At 44.1% G+C, this 14926-nt stretch overlaps 1 protein-coding gene across 1 annotated transcript in view; it reads left to right on the top strand.

Moving 5' to 3' along the window:
- eys (eyes shut homolog) overlaps positions 1 to 14926 on the top strand; it is a 296854-nt gene that overhangs the window by 266243 nt on the left and 15685 nt on the right. The window contains exons 45-46 of the mRNA XM_020046358.3: positions 4406 to 4578; positions 11638 to 11820. Of these exons, the coding sequence (XP_019901917.3) occupies positions 4406 to 4578; positions 11638 to 11820 (356 nt within the window). The remainder of the gene's footprint in view (positions 1 to 4405; positions 4579 to 11637; positions 11821 to 14926) is intronic.

Genomic DNA, 14926 nt, shown 5'->3' with positions numbered 1-14926 from the left:
TCAGAGGATGGGTACATGGTGGTCATAAAGGGATGGACATGGTCAGAAACAATGCTCAGGTAGGCCGTGGCATTTAAACGATGCCCAATTGGCACTAAGGGGCCTAAAGTGTGCCAAGAAAACATCCCCCACACCATTACACCACCACCACCAGCCTGCACAGTGGTAACAAGGCATGATGGATCCATGTTCTCATTCTGTTTACGCCAAATTCTGACTCTACCATCTGAATGTCTCAACAGAAATCGAGACTCATCAGACCAGGCAACATTCTTCCAGTCTTCAACTGTCCAATTTTGGTGAGCTCGTGCAAATTGTAGCCTCTTTTTCCTATTTGTAGTGGAGATGAGTGGTACCCGGTGGGGTCTTCTGCTGTTATAACCCATCCGCCTCAAGGTTGTGCGTGTTGTGGCTTCACAAATGCTTTGCTGCATACCTCGGTTGTAACGAGTGGTTATTTCAGTCAAAGTTGCTCTTCTATCAGCTTGAATCAGTCGGCCCATTCTCCTCTGACCTCTAGCATCAACAAGGCATTTTCACCCACAGGACTGCCACATACTGGATGTTTTTTCCTTTTCACACCATTCTTTGTAAACCCTAGAAATGGTTGTGCTTGAAAATCCCAGTAACTGAGCAGATTGTGAAATACTCAGACCAGCCCGTCTGGCACCAACAACCATGCCACGCTCAAAATTGCTTAAATCACCTTTCTTTCCCATTCTGACATTCAGTTTGGAGTTCAGGAGATTGTCTTGACCAGGACCACACCCCTAAATGCATTGAAGCAACTGCCATGTGATTGGTTGATTAGATAATTGCACATGCATATACTTATTAATACTCTTACATTTTCTGCCTTCCCCTATTTGCCTTTGTTGCTCATTTAGATTTGCCATTTTGCACTGCATTTGCCTTCATTGCACATCTATACATTCCACTTGTAACATCCACTATACTTAATACTTGTACATTTCCTGCCCTCTTCTATTTGTACTTCTGGTTGGATGCTAATTGCAATTTGTTGTACTGTATTTGGACTGTTCAATGAAAATAAATCTAGTCTAATCTTAGTTGGGCCAGTCGGAACATTTCAATGTTGAGTTGAATCTTTAAACGATGTAGGACGTTGGTGCCATAATGTCTAACATTTTCCAATGGCAGTCTGTGGACCATCATTTCCCATTGACATTAACAGGGAGATCAATTTAATATTGTTTTAATTTTTTTGTTATGTTATTAAAAAGATATTTGCAGTCTATACTGGAGCAGAATATATTTTTGAGAGTTAGTTTCTTTTTGATAGCTGAATCATTCTGCACTGTTGAGTGGGTGGATTAAATTTGATAATGGTCATAAGACCATGAAAGAATGATCTTGGCCTTTGGTAATCCCATCTAATTAAAAACAATTTAGCCCTGATTAGTACAAAAATATATAAATCACGGACATGCAGAAAACAGAGTTTTAAATGAGTTAGGACATAGAGTTTGTGCATTATGATACATTTAGAAATAATTACAAATGACAGTCATGTTTATTCTTCATGGGCAATTTTGACCTATAGCAATTGAGTTCCCAGAGTTTTCTTACTTTTAACAAAGCTATACTATTGAATGTCTGTAACTTGAATCAGAATCGAAATGCTCGTCATGAATGGATATAAATATAATCTCAATGGCAGCAACAGGGCACTCTCTAGATATAAGGTAATACCACTCGGCTAAACAGCCTGTTGAGAAGAACACAACTGCCAATTGTAAACTGACAGCTCAAGTCTATATACAGTTGTGTCTGTCATCTCTTCTCTAATCAGCCAACTCAGTCATTGTTTTATTGACAAATCGCAACCAAGGCAGCATTTCACAGTGTGCATTGGACTCCAGTCATATTCTGACATGTTGTCTATAGAGTGTCTGTGTGTCTGTGTGTGTGTGTGTGTGTGTGTGTGTGTGTGTGTGTGTGTGTGTGTGTGTGTGTGTATACGTGTATGTGTGTGTCTGTGTGTCTGTGTGTATGCACGTCTGTGTGTGGGTGTGTGTGGATGATTGGGTGCATGGGTGTGTGTGTGTGTGTGTTTGTAGGGGTTAGAGTAGGGGTTAGGGGTTAGGGTAGGGGCTAGGTTTGGGGTCTGTGTAGGGGTTAGGGTAGGGTTATTGTATTCATATGACAAGGCACCCTACTTCATATTTAGATTCATATTGTATCCATATGACAGGGCACCCTACTTCATAATTAGATTAATATTGTATCCATATGACAGGGCACCCTACTTCATAATTAGATTAATATTGTATCCATATGACAGGGCACCCTACTTCATAATTAGATTAATATTGTATCCATATGACAGGGCACCCTACTTCATATTTAGATTCATATTGTATCCATATGACAGGGCACCATACTTCATATTTAGATTCATATTGTATCCATATGACAGGGCACCATACTTCATATTTAGATTCATATTGTATCCATATGACAGGGCACCCTACTTCATATTTAGATTCATATTGTATCCATATGACAGGGCACCCTACTTCATAATTAGATTCATATTGTATCCTTATGACAAGGCACCCTACTTCATATTTAGATTCATATTGTATCCATATGACAGGGCACCCTACTTCATAATTAGATTCATATTGTATCCATATGACAGGGCACCCTACTTCATATTTAGATTCATATTGTATCCATATGACAGGGCACCCTACTTCATAATTAGATTCATATTGTATCCTTATGACAAGGCACCCTACTTCATATTTAGATTCATATTGTATCCATATGACAGGGCACCCTACTTCATAATTAGATTCATATTGTATCCTTATGACAAGGCACCCTACTTCATATTTAGATTCATATTGTATCCATATGACAGGGCACCCTACTTCATATTTAGATTCATATTGTATCCATATGACAGGGCACCCTACTTTAAGTTAGATCCTTTTATCCAAATACAGTGGCAGCCTACTTCAGCCACAGGTTCTCATCAGCAGTAGTGCACTAAATAGTTGATAGGGTTCCATTTGTCTGGCATTGTTTACCACCATTACCAGTGTGACATTTATACTGAAAACAGGACTTGACTTTGGCCCATTTTCCTTCCTTGCAGGCAGCATTCCGTGCAGTCAATCCGACAGCTTTAAATTCCAGCGACAGAATGTGAATATTTCATTTCTAGATGCCAGTTTCTGGAGGAGTAAGAAAAGAAAAATACGCCCTGCAGTGTCGGCTGCTCAAAGCCCATTATTAATTTATAGATGTGAAGCGCCACCAGTGCCTCCTGTATCTGATATTATACCTCTGAAAAAGGGTGTGCATCTTACAGAGGAGCCCTCTGAATTGTATGACTCTACACCCTAGCCCACCTGCCATTTCTTCAAACCAGAGATGAAATAAAATGCACAAACATGAATGGAGAAAAACGTGGAGGGGGGGGGGACTGGGTGGGATGCTCCTGTGTACACTCTGGGCTGGATGTTTGCTCAACCGCTCACGTTCATTGGTCGCCTGCGGTTTACTGTGTGGATCCAAAGCGACGCCCTACTTCCTGTATGTTTCTTTCCCTTTGAGTGGTGTCCGTAGGGATTAGGTGGTGCTTTGGGACTCCGTCATCTGCACCCACTGAGAGCACAGATGCGTTTAGATTTTCTGAAGAAGCGGAAAGAGGCTGAGAACACACACACACATAAAACTGACCCTTCTGTTCAACCTGCTGTATTATTTAATTACCTCAATAACATTGCCTGTCAATCAATAACAAATCACCTATCCATTTGAGGTAACATGTCCTTCTATACAATGGCACAGTTTCTTCAAGCGGTCCGTGTAATGTGTCAAAAGGTTTCTTCAGGTCTCCAATACATCACGTGGTATGTTCACCATCGGGCCCTGATATGTTCATTATTTTGGATTCATCTGCATTGACTCATCTATCAATGCTTCATCTGTATTTGCATCCATTCTTTGATCATGTCTCCCATTCCTCGTTGTCTCTCTCATCCTCCCTTCTGTCTCCCTATCTCTCATTTCACCCTCCCACTCTCTCACCCTCCCTTTCTGTCTCTCTACATCTCACATCACACTCACACTCTCTCCCTTTCTCTCTCCCTACGTCTCACTTCTCACTCACACTCTCCCTACGTCTCACTTCTCACTCACACTCTCTCCCTACGTCTCACTTCTCACTCACACTCTCCCTACGTCTCACTTCTCACTCACACTCTCTCTCCCTTTTTGTCTCCCTACATCTCACTTCACCCTACCATACAGTATATAGAAACGTCATCGATAGAATCACATGTCTCTTTTAGCCCTTAATCCCATGATGTCTCCTCTGTGTGTGTGTGTGTGCGTGTCTCTGTCTCTCTCTCTCTTCTCTCCTGGGTAGTGATGCGGAGGACTGGTACTGTGAGTGCCCCCCACTGTTTTCGGGTCGGCTCTGCCAGTTCACCGCCTGCCAGTGGAGTCCCTGTGCACACGGAGCTACCTGCATCCCCAAGTCCCCCCTGGAAGTCGTGTGTCTCTGCCCTTACGGGAGACAGGGCCTGCTGTGCGACGAGGGTAATGTATAGACGGTCGCTCACGCACGGCACATTTATGTGCACGTAGCACAGTACACAGGGGACGCAGGGTAGGACGGGAGAAGACGGCCGTGCAGAGTGGTTCTGTGTATTCAAGGTTTGTAAAGGCTTCTGAAGTTGGTCGTTTCCTCACTAAAATGTCAGACTTGCTTTGCGCTGGCAAAAGAATTTATCAAATTTGTCCAACTGGAAAACACATCTATAGTGCACGTAGTTATTTACGTTTCCTGTCGCTGCAGGATTATTTTCCCGCTCTGTGGCACAAATGAACTTGTCATCTTTTACAATCCTATTCACTAGAGTGAAGTTCTCATTGACAATTGTGGCTTGACTCTTGTTGATAGTTTGAAAGAAAAGAAAACCAAACCATTCCAGCGCAGTGAAGTTACGGCACTTTCACATCTAGGGACAATTTTTCAATTCTTCCTTTCAAAAAGCCTAAAATTGAACAATGGGCCCCAAAGAATAGTCCCAAATGTGTAATCATCCCCTGGTGAAGTGACTGAAACGAACAGGTAAATTGTGAATTTAGTTTTTGCTCCATGGCCTCTGGACGGGTTCGGAGGTGACAGGCGGTGAACAACAACGCGGACGTGAAAGGGAGACGTTAATGAAATGGAAATCACAGTGGGGTGAAAGGAAGGAGGCTTGAGTCTTCCGTAGTGTATTGATTTTAACATTAGGGTGATAATAATCAATACCTTTAGAGAGGGTTTCTATCCACTCTGCTGGATGTGCCAGAGAGGCAACAGTGCTTTGATAAGTTCTTAAAAGGTTGTTTTCTAAGTAGCTAGCTGGTTTAGTGCTTTGGTTTTCCAAGCAGTCACCTTCAATAAGGCCCACAATCAATGTTGAGTCCCAAATGGCACCCTGATCTGGATATATTCCGCACTACACTCTTTGATCACGGCCCTGTGAAGCTTTCATAAAGCGTAGTGCACTATTGGAGGAAACTTTGTCCCCTGTAAAAACACATTTCAGAGCACAGTCAAGGATGAGGAATCAAGGAATGCGTCCACTTAAGATTACCACTATGGTACTATGCATCCAGATAAATGTAGTCAGAGAGTGGGAATAGTCACACCCCCGTGGTTACTTAGCAGGTAGCTGCAGTTAGCTTCTCAAACGGACACTAAAGCCCTTGTCCTTTAGTGGCTCTGGTCAAAAGTAGGGCACTGAATGGGGAATGAAGTGCCATTTAGGACAAAGCCATCACCCAGTGCCGGACTTAAAAGTTTTTACAGTACATGATGCAAGACATGGTAACCCTGTGTCCAATATCTGGAGCTTAAACGACGGCGAAAACAAGGACATTGGGGAATTTGTGTGGATAATTACATTTTCTGTGAGTTAGGTCGAGCTGGGGTTGTCTCTGTCACCGCTGGGATCAAATATAACAAACTGAGAAAAAAATGTAGTAACAAAAAAAAAAAACATCAAGAGGTTAGTCTTGTCAGAGCCAGAATGGCCCTCAGGCTGGAATCTCACGTTTCAATAGTGTGAGGCAGCCTGGTGTACAAGCACTCCCTCTGAACAGGATGTTCAATGTCCTGGGGTATGACATTATGTTCTGTTACTCTAGTGTTACAATGTCCTGTAGGAGGACATAATGTTCTGTTAATCTAGTTTTACAATGTCCTGTAGGAGGGCATAATGTTTTGTTACTCTAGTGTTACAATGTCCTGGGGTACAGTATATTGTCCTGCACTCTAGTGTTACAATGTCCTTTAAGAGGGCATAATGTCCTGTTACTCTAGTGTTACAATGTCCTGTAGGAGGGCATAATGTTTTGTTACTCTAGTGTTACAGTGTCCTGTAGGAGGGCATAATGTCTTGTTACTCTAGTGTTACAGTGTCTTGGGGTACAGTATAATGTCCTGCACTCTAGTGTTACAATGTCCTGTAAGAGGGCATAATGTCTTGTTACTCTAGTGTCACAGTGTCCTGTAGGAGGGCATAATGTCCCGTTACTCTAGTGTTACAGTGTCCTGTAGGCAAATATCTCTTGCTCTGCTTTTCCAACTTCAGTGTCCACTAATATTATTCCACTATACAGCATACCTTTAAATAATTGTCATGTTTATTGAGCTAAAGTCACATAAAAATAAGGGCAAACTGGAAACATTTCATCAACAGTGAATATTGCAAAAATTGGGGGAAACATTGTTTTGCAATGTTTTTATTAGAAGGAGTTTTAGCGGAGAGAGCCCTTGGCAAGGAAGGCACTCACAGACACACACCTCACTCTCTAACCCACCCACACACAGACACACTCTTTTCTCTATCTCATACACACACACACATGCTCTAACAGTGTTGAACTTCTGGATGCCAAAGGAGTCCTGTAATCTTGCCATGTCAAACTGTGGCTGACATTTGAATTTAAGTCCTGATACCATCAGATAATGTCAGAGTCAATATTGATCATTGCCAGCCTCCCAAATGGCACACTTCACCCACCACTTAACCTAAACCCTTTGGGTAGTAATGCCCTAGTAAAGGGAATAAGCTGTGTTTCTGCTCAGCGCTTACCACCCAAATGACACTCTTCCCGGTACAGTGTACACTGCTTTTGACCAAAGTGCCTCTTTCCTTTCACCTTATTTGCATGACTTTCCCTATTTGCTCATCTAACTCTTCCAATACATGTTGTTGGTGTAGATCAGCGTTTTTCATCGCGAGGCCCCTGTGCCACATGTGGCCCCTGGCGGTGGTCCGTGTGGCCCCGTGATGTGTCCACCATTGCATTAAAGTCTGTCGACGGCCCTCAAACTGATGTCTAATAAACCAATGTGGATCGCTGGGAAGAACATTGTAGGGCATGGCATGTAGGGAACTCTGCAAACAGGCACACATTCCTGTTTTTCACTTGGGATTTTTTGGGCTATAGCAATACACTGGGTTTGTGTAAGTAACTAACTCGGGGGGAATATTGAAAGGTTTGTGCAGTTCAAGGTTACTGAAAGAGGGTGGAGAAAACAGCAGGAAATAATATGGATGTTTTGTGGAGGCTTTTACCCTTATAAAAACCCCATAGACAATATAGATTTTTTTTTTTATCTTTTAAAGCGTTTTAGAAATACAGTATGGATATTCTCTCTGCTTACATCTTTTGTCCTTCATGCCCTCGAACCTGTCGTAGAAGGTCTGTGAAGTTCTGTTAGCATTCTGTTGTTGGTACTGCACAGGATTTGACTTTCCTGAAATAGCTGCATTTGAATTGATGCCAACTGTGACATACAGTACATCAAGAATGATCTGTTTATGCTAAACATGTCCATTTAGACACATTGGCTATTCCACAGATGATTTGCAAACTGCCCTCCTGTCTCTCTCTCGACAGTTTTCATGACCCCTCCTAGCACTGAGTCCTGCCGCAGCTGTTCAGGTCTTCTAGCAATGCTTGGAAACACTTATCACTGCACTATTTCAATTGGCTCATTCATCTCCTCCCCCTGACTAAACTGTATCCAATCACTAATGTAGAGTACTATAGGCAGTGAAATGTATGCAATCACTAATGTATGTGTCGCTTTGGATAAGAGCGTCTGCTAAATGACTGAAATGTAAATGTACTACACAAATCTAGCCTGGCCCCAGATCCATTTCTGTCGTCGGGACAACTCCGTTGGTCATCGTCATGCGAGAGGTGTTGGCAAGACAGCTCTCTTGGTTCCAGGCTATTCGAAATCCAACCGCAGATAACACTAACATCCTCTAGTACTTTCCCCTGTAAGATTTCCTATTTCCTGCATGGCATTGTTGGAAGGATTACGGTGTCATGTTCGGCTTGTTGTAGCAAATTTATTTCCCCACTGATGTGGATGAATGCGGTTGGGTGAGATCTTCAGACCTCTTCAAATGAATGGCAAACGATGGGTCCTCGCTCCTCGCTCTTCGCTCCTCGTTTCACTTGGGAAACAGACCTCTACATTTCTCCCGGGTTTATCTGAAAACAGGCACTTGTTTGTTCTGCCTAGGAGCCATGTCTTGTGTTTCTCCCATTGCGGAGTTTGATTGAATGAGAGCCGTGTCAGACAGAGCCTCATATAGTGCCGGACGAGCGTCCCCGCGGGGAGGAGGATACAATACTAACTCCTACTGTACCCAGCTACACGCCGTACAGCCTGACCACGCCAGGGAAATGGCATAGACTCATAATAACAGCAGAAGACTACTCATTGATTTGCGTTGTTCAACCTGCCTGTTTGCAACCAATAACACACACTGCTCCCAATAAGTTTGTATCGTCAGGGGCTGCATGCCAAATGCCCCCCCGCTCCCTACCAAGACGACTAACCCAGTGGACTCTGGTCAGAAGTACAGCTCACTACGTAGGGAATGGGGTGTGGTTGAGGACTTGGTCTGTGTTTGCTCAGCGGCGCTACCATCCTCAGTTCATGCCGACTAGTGTGTGGAGTGATGTGGAATATGCCGGAGGCGATCCAGAGAGAGAGGATACAAGCTTCTCTCAGTCTTGCCACACAGGAAGTTATGGAACACAAATAGAACACTAGAGATCTTTCACAGGCGTTGTTAGACCTGTAGATGAGGAGGGGCTGGGCCTGGACAGCACACGGAGGAAGCTAAACCGTCCCACCTGTTCATCATGCATGATATGTGATGGGGATTAGTTCTTTGCAGATTTTTAAATATAGATCAGGGAGTAGAACAGGGAACATAAAGCGAACACTTGTCAGCACCAACTACACTAGCCACTTGTCAACACCGACCATGCTAACAACTTGTCAACGCCAAATATATTAGCCACTTCTCAACACCAACTCCACTAACCACCTATTAACGCTGAACACACTGACCACTTAACACTGATTGTTACTGACTGAAATGTGAAATGTATTTGAATGTAAATTAGTTACACTAATATGTGTCATTTTTGTAATGTGTGTCAACAACAAAGAAGCTATACAACAATTAGTTTATAGGGCAATCAAAATAAAGGTGCTATCAACATTATCCTGTTAATGTAGGCAGGTTACTGTGTATTGTAGTGTATAGTTCCCTGATCAGAGACATGTATGGTACCCTTGACAGGATGTTTGACATACATTATCTTTTCATCCTCTTATCAGCTGAGTCCTGCCAATAGCGTGTCCTTTCAAATTTCAAAAAGGCATTAGCACACCTGAACAATGATGTTGCGGCTGCACGGTAACAGCAAGATTACTTAGAAGAAAAACCTGAGCACTGCGCTTGCTTGCATCACTGTGGTATACCAAAGTTAACTTATCTGCCACTTGGCCTTCATTGCAGCCAACACGTACGCTCCTGCAAACAACAGGTATATGGAAAGCAGCGTGGGGGTTTCTTTTGTCTTCTGAAAACATATCATGAAAGAAGAGGAGGAGAAGCAGAAGTGAAGACAGAGGGAGGCTGCATGGCACTCAGAGCCGAGGCCGAACACATGATGCATGACTGGAGAAAGCATCCAGAGACCATCAGTTCCCATGCGGTGCAGATGTCTAAGGTCTTCTTTCATAGTGCCAAGTAGTGTGGGGAAGAAAGCAGAATTCCTAGGAGGAAGACATGCCTCGATCTTCAACTCTCCTTAGCCTGTTGCGAGTTACTGCGCAATATGGGGTCACGGGTCCAATAGGTATCACAAAATGGGGGTGGAACGTAGACATAAACAATTATGAGAATAATAACAAACATTGCAAATATTGCAAACAACAGGCATTGTAAAACTAAATACTAACCAGACTAAACAGTATCTGCAGAGTGTTTTTTTGTTTTTTTGTTCTATAAGATGCATCAATAATTTACCAGCTGAGCAGAGGAGCACTGGTGCAGCCGCAGAGGCTAGATCCGGCACATCCCAAACTGAAACCTATTCCATTAATAGTTCACTACTTTGAAAAAGGTGACGTGCCTTTGGACAATAGTAGTATTATATAAAGGGAAGAGGGTGACATTTGGGACGCAGATATTGCATTTAGCCATAGCCTGAGGGGCTGAGGAAGGAAGAAAGAAAGGGATATTGAAGTTATAGTATATTTGCTACGATGTAGAACCAAGTGTTTTGTGTCTGATGAGGTCTAATTGGTGTGCCGAGATATGCCAGGGATGGTTAATCCTGAGAGGAGCCAGGGAGAGAGAAAGAGACAAAGGGAGAGGAGAAAGAGAGATGGAGTGGGAGACGGGGACACAGAGGAGGTGTTCCGGTAGAGTCCCTCACCAATGTAAAATCAAGTGGATCAGTGGTTAAAATAGAAGGCAAGCAAGAGAGGGAGGCAGGCATGCATTCATTATTGAATCAGCGATGCGTTCTAAACTAGTACGCTGTTGATTGTAATTGATAATCACTGAGATTATTTATTGTTCCCTCTACCCCCAGTGAACATTATGTATGGAACTCAAATGTTGCTCGTCTGCCAAAATCCTATCTTAGCGGCGACTAATGAAAAGAAAATGGGTTGGGGAAAGAGACAGTATTCGTAAAACAGGCCATCATCCTTATATCATTTAGAGAGGGAGGGTGAAAAGAAACGCAGTGGGAACGGGAACTTGTGTGTCCCTCGGCTTCTTGGCACGGCCTGATGAATCAACAGCGCCATCCTGTGGCAATAACTAGTACCGCCAGCGTTGGTGACGTGTAGTATATGGGAATCATCTGATCGGTCTTACACGGCATGCAGATATAGATGTGGACGTAGATATAAATGAACCTGAATGTAACACACAGTTCAGTGTGTGATATGCAGACAGCTGTGCACTTATATTTGCATCTAGTTTGTATGCCTGTAGGTATCGACAGACGCAAATAATGATCTGTGCGTAATTATCATGCTGAGGTTTCCTAATATTATGCCTGTATGTTGGATCGATTAGCACACTGACTCGCCTGTCGGTGCTCGGTGTTATTTCTGTCGGTGCTCTGTGTTATTTCTGTCGGTGCTCGGTGTTATTTCTGTCAGTGCTCGGTGTTATTTCTGTCGGTGCTCTGTGTTATTTCTGCCGGTGTGTTGGTGTGTGTGAGGAACTCATCATAACGTTGTGTGTTTTATTTTTCCTTTAGTCGTTGACATCACGCGTGCCCGGTTCAGTGGTAATGACGAGTTTGGCTACACCTCCTTCGCGGCGTACTCCTCCATCCCCAGCCTCAGTCTCTACTACGAGTTCCAGCTGAAAGTGACGTTTGCCGACAACGCCTTGGCCCTGAAGGACAACCTCATCCTCTTCTCAGGACTGAAGGGGCAAGGTGGGGCCACGTCAGCCTGTGCTAGTGCTGTTTAAGCAGGGCGGCGGCTTTTAATCCACCTTAAGTCAGGGTTTTGGGGTTTTTTATTTTGTATTTAGATGAAAGGGTGTTTTAAAATGCGTGTATGAGTTTATATGTATAGGGAGAACGGGTGAAGAATTAGTTGAAAGGTCGGACATGGGGATTGAACCCTGGTTTCTTGTGGCCAAGTGGTTAGTATAGCTGGGAGCCAGGAGGGGTAGCACCTTGGGCACATTTCTGGACAGGTATGCTCCTTAACATACGGAGCAATCTATACTTAGATACAGTTTATTACATATTATCATTACATATTATTTGTATGGGTTGTTACAGGTAAATAACCTGGTAGGGTTACAGGTAGAGAAATGATACACCTGGTGAGGTGTAGACTTGGTGGGGTAACAGGTAGGTTGATGGTTGACCTGGTTTGGTAACAGGTAGATAGGTGGTAGGCCTGGTTTGGTAACAGGTAGATAGGTGGTAGGCCTGGTGAGGTGACAGGTAGATAGTTGGTAGGCCTGTTGAGGCAACAGGTAGATAGGTGGTAGGTCTGGTGAGGTGACAGGTAGATAGGTAGTAGGCCTGGTGAGGTGACAGGTAGATAGGTGGTAGGCCTGGTGAGGTAACAGGTAGATAGGTGGTAGGCCTGGTGAGGTAACAGGTAGATAGGTGGTAGGCCTGGTGAGGTAACAGGTAGATAGGTGGTAGGCCTGGTGAGGTGACAGGTAGATAGGTGGTAGGCCAGGTGAGGTAACAGGTAGATAGGTGGTAGGCCAGGTGAGGTAACAGGTAGATAGGTGGTAGGCCTGGTGAGGCAACAGGTAGATAGGTAGTAGGCCTGGTGAGGCAACAGGTAGATAGGTGGTAGGCCTGGTGAGGCAACAGGTAGATAGGTAGTAGGCCTGGTGAGGCAACAGGTAGATAGGTGGTAGGCCAGGTGAGGTAACAGGTAGATAGGTGGTAGGCCAGGTGAGGTAACAGGTAGATAGGTGGTAGGCCAGGTGAGGTAACAGGTAGATAGGTGGTAGGCCTGGTGAGGTGACAGGTAGATAGGTGGTAGGCCAGGTGAGGTAACAGGTAGATAGGTGGTAGGCCAGGTGAGGTGACAGGTAGATAGGTGGTAGGCCAGGTGAGGTAACAGTTAGATAGGTGGTAGGCCAGGTGAGGTAACAGGTAGATAGGTGGTAGGCCAGGTGAGGTAACAGGTAGATAGGTGGTAGGCCAGGTGAGGTAACAGGTAGATAGGTGGTAGGCCAGGTGAGGTAGCAGGTAGATAGGTGGTAGGCCAGGTGAGGTAACAGGTAGATAGGTGGTAGGCCAGGTGAGGTAACAGGTAGATAGGTGGTAGGCCAGGTGAGGTAACAGGTAGATAGGTGGTAGGCCTGGTGAGGTAACAGGTAGATAGGTGGTAGGCCTGGTGAGGTAACAGGTAGATAGGTGGTAGGCCTGGTGAGGTAACAGGTAGATAGGTGGTAGGCCAGGTGAGGTAACAGGTAGATAGGTGGTAGGCCTGGTGAGGTAACAGGTAGATAGGTGGTAGGCCTGGTGAGGTAACAGGTAGATAGGTGGTAGGCCTGGTGAGGTAACAGGTAGATAGGTGGTAGGCCTGGTGAGGTAACAGGTAGATAGGTGGTAGGCCTGGTGAGGTAACAGGTAGATAGGTGGTAGGCCATATTATGGTGGTAGATAGTGTGCATGTGTGAAGCTCTTATTACATTTTTTAGGGCAATAGATTTCACACACACACACACACACATGCACATATACACACATACACACACACATGCACACACACATACACACATACACACACACATGCACACACACATGCACACACACACACACACACATACACATATACACACATACATACACACACGCATGCACACATGCACAACATGCATACAGACAGTCTGTCTCTCTTTCACACACACATAATATACTAGCTAATAAAATTTTCACGGCAATAGATTATTCATTCCACGCACACCCATTCTCTCCTCCTCTCTGTCTTTCTGTCTCTCACACGCACACACGCACACACGCACACACACACACACACACTCAATCCCTCTTTCTTTGTCTCTGAGCTCTTTCTATCTCTTTCTCTTCCACACACACACACACACACTTTCCACTCACTTTCTGGATAATAAATATATTTTCCTCAAGGGCCTCCCCTTGGCAGAGAACAAGACTGATTCCACCTGTTTCTACTGATGGCTGTTCCAACCATCTCCCTGCAATTAATTAAACTCCCATCCAAACTATTGTTTTCTACATGAAGTGTTTTTTCAATCCCTCTCTTTCTTTTCAGGCAGGGTAATAAAGGAACACCCGTACCTGGCAGCCAATGAATGAATAGGTCACATAAGCAAGCAGACTACTCTAAATACTGTAAATTGGTCCTAATAGCTTTCTCAGTTCTTTGGGATGAGACAGATGAAACACGGGTTGGATTAGTCATCTATCAGCTGTCATCAAGGGACAAACATACTTTACATAATGCTTGTTTTCAGGTCAGCTTTAGTGGCTTTTAATTGTAAAGCCGCACCACACTATATTCACTCTAAAGATGCCAAATACAACCGTATTCCCTATGTGTTGCATGTGTGGACCATGTGATAGGCTCTGGTCACAAGACAGACCCTGTCAGGAAGAGGGTGCGGTTTTGGATGGACTCTGAGACAGCTGAATAAGAAACGCATACTAGAGTTGGGCTGTGCATCTTCTGCACTTGGCTGGTTCTCCCTAGAGATTATTATTTAGGGTGATTCATCGAGGGACAGGAGCAAAGAGACAGCTAACTTGAATAATGATGCAACCGTCAGGGGAACGCACAGAACAGAAAGAACAGCGCTGTATGAAAAAACGAATGAGGGCGTAATCAAAAGATAGAAATAAAAAGGGAAGGATGAAAAACGAATAATGATAATTGGTCTGATAAATTGTTCTCGAACCTCCACCTATGAGCGAGCAAGCTTTGCACAAAGAAGAGATTTGCGATTGGCCAAACTGAGCCACTTGCCTTCCCAGACGCGTTTGCATTTGGTTTTCTGTTTTGAGGAAAGGAGCAGCCATGTAC

This window comes from Esox lucius, chromosome 5 (genome assembly GCF_011004845.1).
Source record: "Esox lucius isolate fEsoLuc1 chromosome 5, fEsoLuc1.pri, whole genome shotgun sequence".
Lineage (NCBI taxonomy): Eukaryota > Metazoa > Chordata > Actinopteri > Esociformes > Esocidae > Esox > Esox lucius.
The sequence above is the reverse complement of the archived record's forward strand: the minus strand, read 5'-3'. Positions and strand labels throughout refer to the sequence as shown.